Raw genomic sequence first — 15,815 nt, 5'->3', positions numbered from 1 at the left:
CCGCATATAATTTAACAGTTCCATTTCACGCCATGCTGTTCATATAAATGATTTATTATAATTTATCGGTTCCTTGCAACGATTTATCTCTGGAAAAGGGAGTGGTTTTGGGGGGTAAATCTTGGTAAACGGGTTCCCGTCATTCAACTCTGTTCAACAATAAACATAAAGTTAACATGCAGAGACTCTGAGACCATTGAGTGGTTTTGAAGTGACGGGTTGGTGTGAAATCTGTAGCCCATCTCCACTTCGCTGTATCAACACAATGGATCCCGCCCTACATCCTAAATCAAGGCCTATTTGGCAATGAACATAGGCTACAAGATACTATCGATAAGATAATTCACCTATTACAAACCGCCTATGTGAATGCACCCGTACACACAGCTGTCTTACCAAAATGATGCAAACTATATGCTGAAAGTAGTAGCCTAACAAAAATAAGGAATAGCAGTTTAGCTTAGAAACGGACGAATGCGAATGAATGAAAGCGAACAGAACAAAATAGCGGTAGGCCTACTAATATGCCTATAAGCAAAATATCAGATCAATAAAGGCATGACACAATCTATATTTAGGCTAGTAAACAAACACGATAAACAAAAGGGGAACGCCTACGCCTACCCAAACAGCCTACAGCCTACTACAGTGAGATACAACTCAACCATCAAGTTTGCAGATGACACAACAGTAGTAAGCTTGATTACCAACGATGACGAGACTGACGAGACTCTGGGAGTGTGGTGCCTGGAAAACAACCTCTCACTCAACGTCAACAAAACAAAGGAGATGATCGTGGACTTCAGGAAACAGCAGAGGGTACACCCCCTATCTACATCGACGGGACCGCAGTGAAGAAGCTTCAAGTTCCTTGGCGTACACATCACTGACAAACTGAAATGGACCACCCACACAGACAGTGTGGTGAAGAAGGCGCAACAGAGCCTCTTCAACCTACAGATGCACAATTGAAAACATCCTGTCGGGCTGTATCACAGCCTGGTACGGCAACTGCACTACCCACAAGTGCAAGGCTCTCCAGAGGGTGGTGCGGTCTGCCCAAGGCATTACCGGGGGGCAAACTACCCGCCCTCCAGGACACCTACAGCACCCTGTCACAGGAAGCCGAAAAGATAATCAAGGACATCAACCACCCGAGCCACTGCCTGTTCACCCCGCTATCATCCAGAAGGCGAGGTCAGTACAGGTGCAGCAAAGCTGGGACCAAGAGACTGTTAAACAGCCATCGCTAGCACATTAAAGGCTGCTGCCTATAGGCATAGACTAGAAATCACTGTCCACTTTAAGGAATGGAACACTAGTCACTTTAGTTATGTGTATATACTGTATGCTATACTATTCTACGGTATCTTAGTCACTTAATAATGTTTACATATCTTGCATTACTCATCTCATATGTATATACTGTATTCTATACTATTCTACTGTATCTTAGTCCATTCCGATCATATGTATATAGTCTTAATTCATTCCTACTTAGATTTCTGTGTATTGGGTATATGTTGTGTAATTTGTTAGATATTACTTGTTAGGTATTACTGCACTGTCGGAGCAAGAAGCGCAAGCATTTCGCTACACCCGCAATAACATCTGCTAATCACCTGTATGTGACCGATTTGATTTGATACACACACACACACTCCGAGGCGCGCTCTGTCCGTGGTGCTGATACAGCGCAGCGGAGATACAGATTTCACGCCAACCTGTCACTCAATCATTTGAACTTTTTAGTTAATTTCATATAGGGGCATAAAAACTGAGGTGGCACAAGTTTCACCTGAGGGGTCTATGCCCCCTTTTCCAGCGTCGCGGAACTGGGTCTGTGCACCTTACTTGTGGAATAATCTCCTAGGCTTTTCTAAAATTTAATTAATTGGTCTAGAGCAATTCAAAAGGCTGGTTGAGGACCTTTTTACTGGCGAATGTGTTTGTTTTTATGATTGTGTTTTGCTTTTCGTGTATTGCTGTGAATAGTGATGTGTATATTGATGATAATAGAGGGCTCATCTGTAAAAGAGACCTTTGTCTCCGCATGACAAAAATGAGCATTTCTTATTGGACAAGTCAAGGTAGTCCCTTCCTTGTTTCAGTGACTTTTCTTCTGTTTGGTACCTATGGAACACTACTACACTAGTGGCAGTACATGTCATTGACAGGCCTGTTATCTCTGTTCAGTTGTATGGCAGGAACTACTACCAGCTAGAGCAGTTTGTGTCTAAGAGGATGCTGGAGAAGATGGCTCTGCCCAATCTAAAGGAGGAGTTGCCACGGTTACATGCCAACAATGCCCAGATGCTGCCAGAGGAGGCAGAAACTGAGTACCTAAAAGTAGGCAAGAGGAGAGACAACACACATAAATATAGTATACAGTACTGTTTGCATGCATTTGCACACACACTCAGTAAATTTTTTAAATTTTTTTATTTGATCTATTTTGGTTTCAAGCACTCTGTTTACTTGTCTACATAATAATATTTTGAGTTGAGCACATTCTTCTCCTTTACTACGAACAACCTTGCAGCGTACTTGTTCTATCTCCCCGTCAGATCGCCCAGCAGCTTCCAGAGTATGGGATGGTGTTCCATCGGGTAGGCCGGGAGAAGAAGCCGGTGGTAGGGGAGCTGGTGCTGGGAGTCTGTGCCACAGGAATCATAGTCTATGAGCTGAAGAACCACCTCCGCACTGTCACACGGCGATTCCTCTGGAGGGAGACCGATACCATCTCCGCCAACGTGAGTACTACTGGAATACTAGGGCTGTACTACAACTACTATAGTACTTTACTAGTTCCACTGTAGACCAGATAGTAGATTTTCCACAAGAAATAAGGGTTCGTTGCAGAGGGATTGGGTTCTACCAAGAATCTTTTTCATCTGAAGAACCATTTTTGGAAGACTAGGGTTCTTTGAAAAGTCAAAGGGTTCTACTTAGAACCTTTATCATCCGAAGAACCGTTTTTTCATAATTTCATAATTAATAAACATGATTTAAAATAAAATGTAATATTGGAATGCAAACTCAAAATGTAATACATTTCAACTCTATATCTAACATGGTACAGGTGTTTATTTTAAATTCTCTAAGACCATAACCATGGGTTTAAGGTGAATACTTTTGTTTCAACGTAGATTTGTTTAAGGCTACCAAGAATACACTGTATGACCCTGATTTAGCCCACTGCAGTAAAAGGTTCAACTTTAGCCTTCTAGAGTTTAAAAAGATGTGACAATGTTTTAAACTGTACCTAATATGAGAACATTTGTGCACAGCAAATAGATTTTTCAGTGTAACATTTCAGTGTAACAGAGGTAAATTAACACTCGGTGGTGTAAAAGAACCCCAGTGTTGGTGTGAACCAGAAGTGAGTGTGATTTGTGTAATTTTTTACTTTGTGTAGAGTAAAACACTCAGCCACACCCATCATTATTATATTTCCCAGCATGCTCTAAAGCATGCTCTACAGTTTGTTTCAATATCTGTGTTTTTGCATGTGCATTGGTTGATTGCTTGATCTGATGCAAAGATAAATAGCATACTTATTCTAAACTAATTGAATCTGTTAGTAGTTGACTTATTGCCCTCATTACGGAGATGGTTGTTCCAGTCAAGATGGTTTAGGTAGTCTCATTTATCAATCTTCCCCACCCTGGCAGTCATTCTGAATGCAGGTTGCGGGTGATTTAAAAGGTTCAATTGTTGGATATCCTCACTCTGGCTGGATGCCAATAAGATTTACACATCGTTTTGCAAGCTTGCATAACGTGACTAGAAGGTATGGTGTGGCCTATAAACTAGGATTTTCAATATTAGGACGGTGTTCTTAATGTTTTGTACAATAAGTGAATGTCTATTGTCATAAAGAGTTCAATTTTAAAGCCTGGTTGAACCTTTTATAGACGGTTCTAGGAAGAACCCTTTCAAGATTAAAGGGTTCTCTGTAGAACCCTTCATAGAGGGTTCTAGGAAGAACCAATTACAGGGGTTCTAAGAAGAAATGAACATAGAGGGTTCTATGCCGAACCCTCTGCAAAAGGTTCTACCTAGCATTAAAAAGGGTTCCCCCATGGGGACAAACCCAAAACCCCAACATGGTTCTACGTAAGCACCTTTTTTTTGTAAGGGTGGACTGTGCTTTCAGAAGGGTTTGCCATTAACAGCTCCAATGCTCTTGATTTAAAAGACAACCCCCTGACAGTTGTCTCTCCTCCCCCAGCATCGTAAGCTGACCATAGAGTGTGGTGGTCCCAGTGGTAAGAAGCACAGCTTTGTAACAGAGAGTTCTAAGATTGCGCAGTACCTCCTTAGTCTCTGCTCCGGGCAGCACAAGTTCCACAGCGAGATGAGTTCCAGGCAACTCAGCCACAGCATCGCTCAAGGTACGGGGCTCTTAGAGCACACACGCAAACACACACACACACACACACACACACACACACAATTGCTTATTCATTATGATTATTTGTTGTCTTTCCAGATGAGAGCATTGACAAGTACCAGTCTATTTGTCGGACCAGTGACTCCCGTATGAAGCGTCTTTCATGTTCTGAGGTTGTCCTGAACAGCGTAGAGTTACCATTCAACCTCGGCCACCGCGAGTCATTAAGTAAGTCGTGTGATGACATCACGGCGAAGGTGGAGGCGCGTCTAAGGCAACAGAGAGAGTTGAGGGAAATGAGCAGAGATCTACCCGAGCCATGCCCACTGTCAGAGATGAAGGAACAGCAGGCCTGGAGGTAACAGTACATAACACGGTGTAACCCTACATACCACTGCATGCACTAAATAACACTACATAACAATGAACCTCATCATCAATAACATGATTTTCACTTGAGCTCAAAGGGTCCTACATTCCATGGGGGTAATGCACCTCTGCCTCACCTCACCTCACCTCCACTGCAATTTGTTTATTCATCCACAAAGGGAGAGACCCTCTGCTTATTTACGTTGACTTTATCCCTTGACAATGATGACAATATTTGTGGTGACAAACTATGTGTCGTTGTGTTCTAGTACTCTAAAATGATTTCCAACAGTACAGATTGTTAGTGTAATGATGAACTTTGCAAACCCACGACTGTTGTGTTCCAGTACTCCAGAGCCCATCCCCAGAATCATGTCCAATCCCATGCTACAGAAACATGACTCCACAACCTCCTCTATACAAGGTGAGGACTGAGTACGCTATATACTCTTATCTGAATAATTTACTATAACACTGCATATGCTTAACTCTCTGCATTAACTTAACTCTTAACTCTAATCTTGGCTTTTTTTTATGAAAGCACTTGGGATTATGTTTAACCCCTGACCTGTGGGTTATTTTACAGTAGACACTCCAACCAGGGGTTCTCCAGAGAGAGAGATCATCAGTCTGGTCCTAAGGAAAGACCCTAAACTGGGCTTTGGTGAGTAACAGGGTTTTAGGGGTGATTAGGAATTGAAGGGTGCATTTGTAGATTTGTTTTTTTTTCTCCATAGAAATACAATGACTCTGGTCCTCTGTCTTTCTCTTGTCTCTCTCTCTCTATTTTGTATCTATATCTCTTTTTTCTCAGGGTTTGTGATAGTGGGGGAGAACAACACAGGGAAACTGGACCTGGGAATCTTCATAGCCTCCATCGTACCTGACGGACCAGCAGACAGAGACGGCAGAATCAGACCAGGTACTGAACAGGGAGCAAAAATAAGTCTACGGGTGTCTGACAAGATTACGTATCAAGTGAACATAGTTGTCACGTCCTGAACTTAGTTCCTTTGTTATGTTTCTTGTTTAAGTTGGTCAGGGCGTGAGTTGGGGTGGGCATTCTATGTGTTGTTCTAGTTTTGGTTTTCTATGTGTTTGGCCTGGTATGGTTCTCAATCAGAGACAGCTGTCAATCCTTGTCTCTGAGAACCATATTTAGGTAGCCTGTTTTTCCCACTTGATTTGTGGGTAGTTGTTTTCTGTTTAGTGTATGTCACCTTACAGAACTGTTTCATTTCATTCGCCGTTGTTATTTTGTTTAGTGTTCTCTGTTTAATAAATATGAACATGGACACGTACCACGCTGCATATTGGTCCGATCTCTCCTACTCCTCCTCAGACGAGGATGACGAACGTTACAATAGTTCAAACACACACACCTACACTGCCTTCAGGAAGTATTTTATTGTAATTTTTTTGTCAACGATCTACACTAAATATTCTGTAATGTTAAAGTGGAAGAAAAATGTGAACATTTGTTGAAAAGTCCTGAAAAATAAAACACTAATATATGTTGATTAGATAAGTATTCAACCCCCTGAGGCAATACATGTTAGAATCACCTTTGGTTGCGATTACAGCTGTGAGTCTTTCTGGGTAATTCTCTTAAGAGCTTTCCACACCTGGATTGTGCAACATTTGCCCATTATTCTTAACCAAATACTTCAAGCGCTGTCAAATTGGTTGTTGATCATTGCTAGACAACCATTTTCCGGTCTTGCCATAGATTTTCAAGCAGATTTAAGGCTATACTGTAATTCGGCCACTCAGGAACATTCACTGTCTAAACAACTCACAGTGTCTGGTGGAAAGCAGACTGGGCAAGGTTTTCCTCTGGGATTTTGCCTGTGCATAGCTCCATTCCATGTATTTTTTATCCTGAAACTCCCCCCTCCTTAACAATTACAAACATACCCATAACATGATGCAGCCACCACTATGCTCGAAAATATGAGTGGTACTTAGTAATGTGTTGTATTGGATTTGCCCCAAACATACAGTAACACTTTGCGTTCAGGACAAAATGTGAATTGCTTTGCCACACTCCAGATACAGACTGTAACACAACAAAATATGGAAAGAATCTTTGGGGTGTGAATAGTTTCTGAAGGCACTGTACATATCATACTAGTCTTTTCTTTTGTCTTTGGTTGATGGTCAGACTGATATTGTGCTTTGATTGGTTGATTATGCAGGTGGTCGTCTGATTTCTCTAAATAAGATCAGTCTGGAGGGCGTGACGTTCACTGACGCAGCAGTCATCCTCCAGAACAGCCCTGATGAGGTGGAGCTCATCGTCTCACAGCCCAAATGTACGTAGAACCTATTACAACCCTTATACAAACCCACCCAAATATACTCTTCATACTCTGTCATAGTCAAATCAAATGTTCAAATCAAATTTTATTCGTCACATGCGGCAAATACAACAGGTGCAGACCTTACAGTGAAATGCTTACCTACGAGACCCTGATCAACAATGCAGTTAAAAAATATATGAGTAAGAAATGAAAGTAACAAGTAATTAAAGAGCAGCAGTAAAATAACAATTGACAAAACGGATGGCACTGTGATAGACTGCATCCAATTTGCTGACTAGAGTGTTTTGTAAATGACATCGCCAAAGTCAAGGATTGGCAGGATAGTCAGTTTTACGAGTGTATGTTTGGCCGCCTGAGTGAAGGAGGCTTTATTGCAAAATACGAAGTCGATTCTAGATTTAATTTTCGATGGGAGGTGCTTAATATGAGTCTGGAAGGAGAGTTTACAGTCTAGCCAGACACCTAGGTATTTATAGTTGTTCACATATTCTAAGTCAGAACCGTCCAGAGTAGTGATGCTAGTCGTGCGGGCGGGTGCGGGCAGCGATCGGTTGAAGAGCATGCATTTAGTTTTACTAGCGTTTTAAGAGCAGTTGGAGGCCACGGAAGGAGTGTTGTATGGCATTGAAGCTCGTTTGGAGGTTTGTTAACACAGTGTCCAAAGAAGGGCCAGATGTATACAGAATGGTGTCGTCTGCGTAGAGTTGGATCAAAGAATCACCCGCAGCAAGAGCGACATCCTTGATATGGCGATGTGGGTGCCGGCTTTTGCTCCATTCGTATTTGGGGAAACCATTGATGGCAAAGAAACCCCTCTTGACCTCAACCTGTTGGGCGATGGTGTATGGAAATGGAATGTTACAGTTTATTTAGCTGATAATTGCATCCAAAACATTGGTTCATCAAGGGCTGGGTGATGCCGATCGGCAAGCTTCACTTGAAAAGTGCCCTTTGTGGATAGCACTTGGATGTGCACAGGAATGGCATGCGTTTGCCTTTTTAAAGTAAGTCTTAAATCCTCACAAAACTCCTATAACAGTTTTGCGAAACAATGTCTGATGAGCCAATCTGTACTTTTTGCAAAAACATTCCCAACTTATATTCACTTTCACAGTACCTATAATTTAACAAATGACTGTACTTTATATGGATTTTTATCATAACAAATGTACTCCTGTGGTGAAATGATATGGCTGTCAAGATATGCTGCATGAATTCATGATGGAAATACAATGAAATCGAAATGATTTAATTATTACTCCCACAATTTGACATTTTCAACATATAGTATATTTTCCCCGTTCTATGCTTGACAAGCAGTTCCCTTATTCCACCAGTTGACACTGTGCATATACATGGTCAAGGCTGTGCGTACATTTACGCACACTCTCAATCGAACATTGAAATTATCCCACGCATGGTTAACGCACAGATTTGTCCCTAGGCATGATTTATAAATGAGGCTCCTGGTTTGTTTCTTTCTGTAATGCTCCGGGTGTCGTGGGTGTGGAGTCAAATGCAGGAGACAGAGAGTGAAATGCTGTGCGTCTTTAATAGCACCAACAGGGTGCTCACAATAGTTACGTTCCCAAACACAGGGAATCAAAATGTACAACGGAAAAAATCACGACCAGGCACTAACACGTACCTCTACAACAGAGCCGAAGGTTACACTGAAATAATCCCGCACAACAACCAGGCGGGCCGGCTGTCTAATAAAGACAAACTAAATAAACATAAACAGGTGCTACCAATAAACATACAAGGAGGGGGAGGAAAGACAATCAGTGGCAGCTAATAGGCCGGTGACGACGACTGCCGAGCGCCACCCGCCCGGGAAGGGGAACCACCCTCGGTCGGACTCGTGACACTTTCTCTCTTTCTTTATTTCTTTATACAGTAACTGTATATAGTACCAGTTGAAAGTTTGGACACACCTACTCATTTTAATAAATAATTTAAAACTATTTTCTATATTGTAGAATAATAGTGAAGACATCAAAACTATGAAATAACACATATGGAATCATGTAGGAACCAAAAAAGTGTTAAACAAAACAAAATATATTTTAGATTTGAGATTCTTCAGAGTAGATCCATTGCCTTGATGACAGCATTGCACACGCTTGGCATTCTCTCAACCAGCTTCATGAGGTAGTCACCTGGAATCCATTTTAATTAACAGGTGTGCCTTTTAAAAGTTAATGTGTGGAATGTATTTCCTTCTTAATGCATTTGAGACAATGAGTTGTGTTGTGACAAGGTAGGGGTGGTATACAGAAGATAGCCCTATTTAGTAAAAGACCAAGTCCATATTATGGCAAGAACTGCTCAAAAAAATCTAAGATAAACGACAGTCCATCATTACTTTAAGACATGAAGGTCAGTCAATACAGAACATTACAAGAACTTTGAACGTTTCTTCAAGTGCAGTCACAAAACCCATCAAGCGCTATGATGAAACTGACTCCCATCAGGACCGCCACAGGAAAGGCAGACCCAGAGTTACCCCTGCTGCAGAGGATTAGTTCATTAGAGTTACCAGCTTCAGAAATTGCAGCGCAAATAAATCCTTCACAGAATTTAAATGAACAGACACATCTCAACATCAACTGTTCAGAGGATACTATGTGAATCAGGCCTTCATGGTTGAATTGATGCAAAGAAACCACTACTAAAGGACACCAATAAGAAGAAGAGACTTGCTTGGGCCAAGAAACATGAGCAATAGACATTAGACTGGTGGAAATCTGTCCTTTGGTCTGATTCCAAATGGTCTTAGTCCAAATTTGAGATTTTGGATTCTAACCGCAGTGTCTTTGTGAAATGCATAGTATGTGAACGGATGATCTCCGCATGTGTGGTTCCGACCGTGATGCATGGAGGAGGTGTGATGATGATGTGAGCTTATTGAGAGAATGCCAAGAGTGTGCAAAAGCTGTCATCAAGGCAAAGGGTGGCTACGTTGAAGAATGTCAAATTCAAATGGCACTCGCACATCTGAGCTATCTTTTTTTGCAGGTGCATGGTAACAGTTGAATAAAGTGAGAAAGAAGAAGAAACCCGCACACTGCTCTTGGTAGTAACACTGCTCCAGACGTATTTGTCCTTCGTCTTGTCGTGTCCCATGTATACATATTTTTATATATTTTTCTTCACATATCTTTTTATATTTTTCTAAACCCTGACTTCAGTATACTCACCTGCAACCCGCCTCACCCAATGTGGTGTGGACCTGCTTTTTCTCTAAAGTATTTTTCTTTGCCTTTATTACTGGAATCTCTCCAACATAAACCAGCCAGCTAACTAGCCAGCTAACGGTCATCAGCTAACCTCTAGCTCGGAAAGCTCTCGCCAGTTTGTACAACGCGATTCAACCAGAGCATACCGGACCTATTTTTCTCTCCATATCCCCGGATTCCTATCACAAGATCTGAACCTTCTCATCTTCCGACCTTTGCAGCTAACGTCCCCTGAATGCTCGCTGTCTAGAGCACAACGGACTGTTGGCTTACGAGGCCCATCGAATACATTCCAAAGCCACTAGCTAGCAGTCAGCTATCCTTTGCTAGCGGTCATCAGCTACCTTTTTATCCCAGACAACTCTCGCCAGTCTGTACAGCGCGACTCAAACCAGAGCTCGTCAGACTTATTCTTCTCCATATCTCCGGATTCCTACCGCAAGCTCTGAACCTTTGAAAAATCCACCTGCCATTATCACAGCTAACGATCCCTGAACGCACAGCCGCTAATCTGCGGCATGCTAGCTATCTAAAGCACATTGGACTGCTGTTAGTATAATTTAATTATGACAATGTGCTTTCATCAATTGAAAGCCCTTAATCTATTTTATGAGAATTTGTAAGATTTCTTGTTTGCGTAAAATAGATGCAGACCAGTCTTTAAATAATAGGTAATATAATTTATTCTCGGAGCGCGCTACCACTCAAACACATGCATCAGTTTATATACAGATCATGACGTCATTTCACTGCCTTAACCGAACCCCCTCCTCTCGACCGGGACAAAGTAAGGTGAAATGTTCATTCTAACTTACTAACACACTCCCAGATAACTTTTGACCCCTCAACATTATCGATCACCACTGAACTGACAGTTTTAATTAACAGAAACCCTAGGAATGCACTCACTGCCTTATCTAAAAACCCCAGAGCTAAGTTTCAGTTGGGTCAACCATAGGCTAACGACCTTATGTGTTTACACAGTCCACAACCCATTTGTTCCTGCCCAGTTGGAATGGTGTTCATTAACATTTTATTACTCCTTGTCTTGTCACACAATTTCTTCTTATGAACTCATATTGTCTATTAAACATACAGAGTATAAGTTTACCTAGATACAATTCTATTTAAAAATGGGGATATTGTTTATGCATTTATCCATAATAAATTCAACAATCCACCCTGAAAATGACTAAACAATTCATACTTTCATTAAACAACAAAAAGAAAACTTCAATGATATCCTAAGAATAAGACAAACCAATACACGTATGTACATAATCAACGCCCATGACTGTTCTATCCTCCATCAGAATCTTAATTCTACTTATCAGGATTTTCTGTTAATCTTCATGAAAAAAACAGTCTATACATTGAAACAAGAAAACATCAAATATGGTCTCCTCGCGAATGAAAGGATCCGGATTCTTCTATTACGTCCAAGCCATGTATATTGTATTCCACTGGTCAGAGTTTAGGATTGGTCCATATATCTCCATCTGAAGTGTCATCGATTTCTCCTGAGTCCTGGAAATGCTAACTTTCATACACGCAATCAACCACGTCCGTACAAAACTAACACAGTCACACAGGTGAAGGTAGCCCATAAACACAGTAATCATATTTTTTTTTCATCTACCATACACACTGTCAACCCAATTTAGTCAAAGAAGTATCCACCCCTGAGTTAATTTCCAACTCGTGGACTAGGGTGTAAAACAGACAAGGCCTTGGTCACTGATCCATCCCAACTGTATATCCCGGAGTCAAATTACCTATACACTCCCACCCTCTTCAGCCAGCAAACATCCAAGACTATTCTATTCTGCCAAGTCATTCATTACATCTCTAAAATAATTGGTGAAGCGCTGTGGATTTTTAATAGATATAATTGATCCCATCCACATTCTCATTGAGAGTGGACCACCAAAAAAATACTTGACTCTAATCCTGCCAGGGTCTAATTTATAGCTTTGATCTCATCTGCCACCCTTGGATCCACAATGTTACTAATACAAACCCTATCATCAAAAGACCCAGTCGGAGTACTTATTTTCTCCCGTTTAGTCAACACCATGTCATGTCTCAAATGTACCAGTACACATACCTCTGTTCAATTAGCCAGTAATACTTGGCCATCCTGTCATTCTCCCACACAACCAACAGATGTGAGCCCTGGGTCTCCTTATCTTACTGAAATCCCCAGATCTCAATCAGTCTGCCAAATCACTCATTGGTCGCATCAGAAGTAACATTATCTGTCCTATTGCAGTACTGATTTTACCTCACATATTTCTCAGGAGTACTATACTGAATCAAACAATAAACAGTCTCCCGTTGCCTCTGTGAAAGGAGGAAGCTCAGATTTCAGAGGAACATGTGAATATAAATAGTGCAAATCCATACAGCTTATTATCTGGCTTTCCTCTTCCATGAATAGCTTTACCATACAGGCTGTTCCCTTAGGTGAATTATTCCATTTCTGAACTATCCACACCGGCTCTTGGCTCTGGACAACTCTACAGTCAGTATCTGCTTTGTCAGGGACTCTGCTTGTATTCTGCTGCCTATAGAGCAACCAGCTGCTCTAACTTTTTCTACCTGGAATGCACTAGGTTATTAACTGAAACCCTTACTTTCACTACACTCCATCTCCTTCCATGCTGGGTATGTAGATTTATGTAGCCTTCTCACATGGTGTGGGCTATAACTTGTTTCCATGAACTACACAGAGACTTGCATATATGTCTTCCATAATAGCTACTCTTAGTCCTGAACTGCCAAGGAGTCAGACACCACTTTGTCTACTTAGAACTCCACTGAGACATCCCTCCCTATCCTACTCTCACTTCCTGTTTATCCAGATCAAGTGATCGCTTATGCTTGGTTAATACTAATTTCTCCTTGTTTAACTATGTCAATATTACCCTCTGGCCTTCTCGGGTTCATGGTGTGGTAATAAGATCTCCAACCATACAGCACAGGATGGACAGCTCACCTATAAAGCCCCACCCTCTTCCAGAAAACACATCATTAGCAAGAGTCAGACACATTTTCACTTCTATGAACAAGAACAGTGAGGAAAGGACAGGTAAGGTATTTTTCATTCGAGAGATGGCCCCCAGTATTCTGTTAATTCCAGTTCTCCTCTCGAACTCTGTTATTGTTCGACAGTGTCAGTGTGTTTTACCCTCCCGCAGTGTGATATGAATCCGGGTAGTTCTTTCTGCTAGCTGTCACCAGGAGTCCTTGGTATGGTCCCCCCAACAGGCCTCAGTGACTGGATTGAGTGACTTCACCTGTAATTCACCTGTAGTGCATAAAATCTTGGAAATACAGGTTTGGTTAACAAACACTTTCTCATTTGTTCTATTATTAGCTAATATTTTTTTTTTATCAGTGAATTATCCCGTAGGTCACATCCTATCCTAGAACACAATTTACCCATCCCCCCCTGGCTCTGCCCAGGTAACAACCTTGCCTACTCTTAAACAATGACTTAGGTAAGATTAGTACATTATCCTAATGTCTGACATCATCATGTAGGAGCCCCTTTTAATTTTCCACATGTCCAATTCTCCCTTGGGCGTCCATTCATGTCAATCCTGTACCAATACTCTGTCAAGTTTCTTATCTACTTTAAAGAAGTATCTGTGCTACTTATATCTTTTCTTAAATATATATTTACAGATTTTAAACCGTAACCCTTTTCTCTCATATCTCTCAAATACCACTAAGCTTCTAACTGTTTGACTTTATCTAAAATCATTGATTTTAGAAAAAACATGTCTGAGTGGCAATCTCTAAAGTCCTTACATTTCCTTAATCCTTAATCATTTCTTAATCCTAACAATAATCCTAAATCATCACAGATGTCCTATATTCCTGTTAAATTTAATACTATTTAAAAAAACTCCTAATAGTCAAACAAATTCAAAACAAATGCTAATCATATCAAAATCCTTCCTACACTAACAAGCTCTTTTCTTCAGGGACCCTCAGTATTCTATCTGATAATAACATGAATTTAATATATATTGCAAAGTGTGGAATATCTTATCTACAGTAATTTATCACCCCTAAGAACTGAAATGTATTTTACTATGTAATTCCCTGCCCTATTGGCTTAATCTATCTCCTATCCAAACCTCAATGTATATTATCTTCCCCTATTTATTCTCAATGATAAATAGGATTTTTTTTCTCTGTTATAATACCAAATCAATAATAGCCCATTCAAAAACTTCAGAGCTAATGTTGTAAAACAGAATCCTGAACTACTTTCTCATTTGCTGTTCAAACAACAATTCTAACCCCCTAACCAAAACTCCATTATAATGAATTTACCTTAAAACTAGTAACTCAATATGACCACATTCATTATACCAATGACTCTCCCCTGAGAGAAAAAAAAAATAAAAAAATTCACTTGTGTAATTAAAACTCATAAAATAAAAACTCATAAAGTTCCATATTTGAGCGTGCCTCTTTAAAATACCTTTGTACCAAAACCAATAGTCCTAACAAATGTTTTATGTGTATATATTTGCAAACCTTAATGATTAATCAAAACTTCCAGGCCTTTCCAATTTGGTCATTTATGGCCTCATTCTCCCCAAGATTATAATCCCAGATATTTAATAAAAATGTAACGTATTTTCCCTTGGCTCCTTCAACTCACATATTTTAGATAACTTCCATCCGTCCCGGTATAAAGAATCCTTACTTAAACACACCAGAACAAATGCTTAATTAAGTTAAATCAAACCAGGAATCAATAACCATCAGAATCCATTATCACGATGTTTTACGATTCAGACATTCAATCTCCCTTTCTCATGGCCTAATTACAGTCCAAATAAACGCCACATATCAATGATACCCACCTAGCGAATCAGCTGCTAGTTTTTAGCATCTTTCCTGACGACTTACATACTCCTTTTAAAAATGTATTTCGACATTTTTTTTCAACTTCTGAAAAGTGACTCAACAATAATGCACGCATTTTCCTTCTAAAAGACACTAACCATTTTCTCCGTTACCCCCAGACACGACATAATTTCCGTGGCGACGAAAGCCTCGCGAGTGATGTCATCAACAAGCGCTCAACCTCGACTCAATTCGCAACGATTTTCAATGAATTGTAAATAATGGTTGGCCGTCTGCAGCAAAAGTATTTCGGGTTCGATAAACCAAACCTAATTTATCACATCTGTTGAATCCTGAATTAGAGTTTACAACATCAATCAACATCTCTCAATTCGCTAATTTTATAAAAACATTTCGATGGACACAAATCTATCATAATTGTTTCCCCGTTATTATTCATAATTAATTTGATTTAAGTTACTGTCTCGTCTTTGATTGAGCATTTTAATTACAACTTCCCAATATATTATTCCCAACAGATAATTTAGTGAACAGACATCGTCTTGCATCAAAATTCGCTTCGTTCTTATTTTAAGTTGAATGAATTAGTCTTTC

The 15,815-nt window shown here is 40.3% G+C and overlaps 1 protein-coding gene across 1 annotated transcript in view; it reads left to right on the top strand.

The window, feature by feature from the left end:
* Nucleotides 1-15,815, top strand: part of LOC112252776 (tyrosine-protein phosphatase non-receptor type 20-like) — an 89,989-nt gene that overhangs the window by 16,168 nt on the left and 58,006 nt on the right. The window contains exons 8-15 of the mRNA XM_024424356.2: nt 2,197-2,349; nt 2,568-2,753; nt 4,235-4,397; nt 4,496-4,754; nt 5,113-5,189; nt 5,352-5,429; nt 5,580-5,687; nt 6,964-7,080. Of these exons, the coding sequence (XP_024280124.2) occupies nt 2,197-2,349; nt 2,568-2,753; nt 4,235-4,397; nt 4,496-4,754; nt 5,113-5,189; nt 5,352-5,429; nt 5,580-5,687; nt 6,964-7,080 (1,141 nt within the window). The remainder of the gene's footprint in view (nt 1-2,196; nt 2,350-2,567; nt 2,754-4,234; nt 4,398-4,495; nt 4,755-5,112; nt 5,190-5,351; nt 5,430-5,579; nt 5,688-6,963; nt 7,081-15,815) is intronic.

The sequence above is a fragment of the Oncorhynchus tshawytscha genome, linkage group LG06 (genome assembly GCF_018296145.1).
Source record: "Oncorhynchus tshawytscha isolate Ot180627B linkage group LG06, Otsh_v2.0, whole genome shotgun sequence".
NCBI classification, from domain to species: domain Eukaryota; kingdom Metazoa; phylum Chordata; class Actinopteri; order Salmoniformes; family Salmonidae; genus Oncorhynchus; species Oncorhynchus tshawytscha.
The sequence above is the reverse complement of the archived record's forward strand: the minus strand, read 5'-3'. Positions and strand labels throughout refer to the sequence as shown.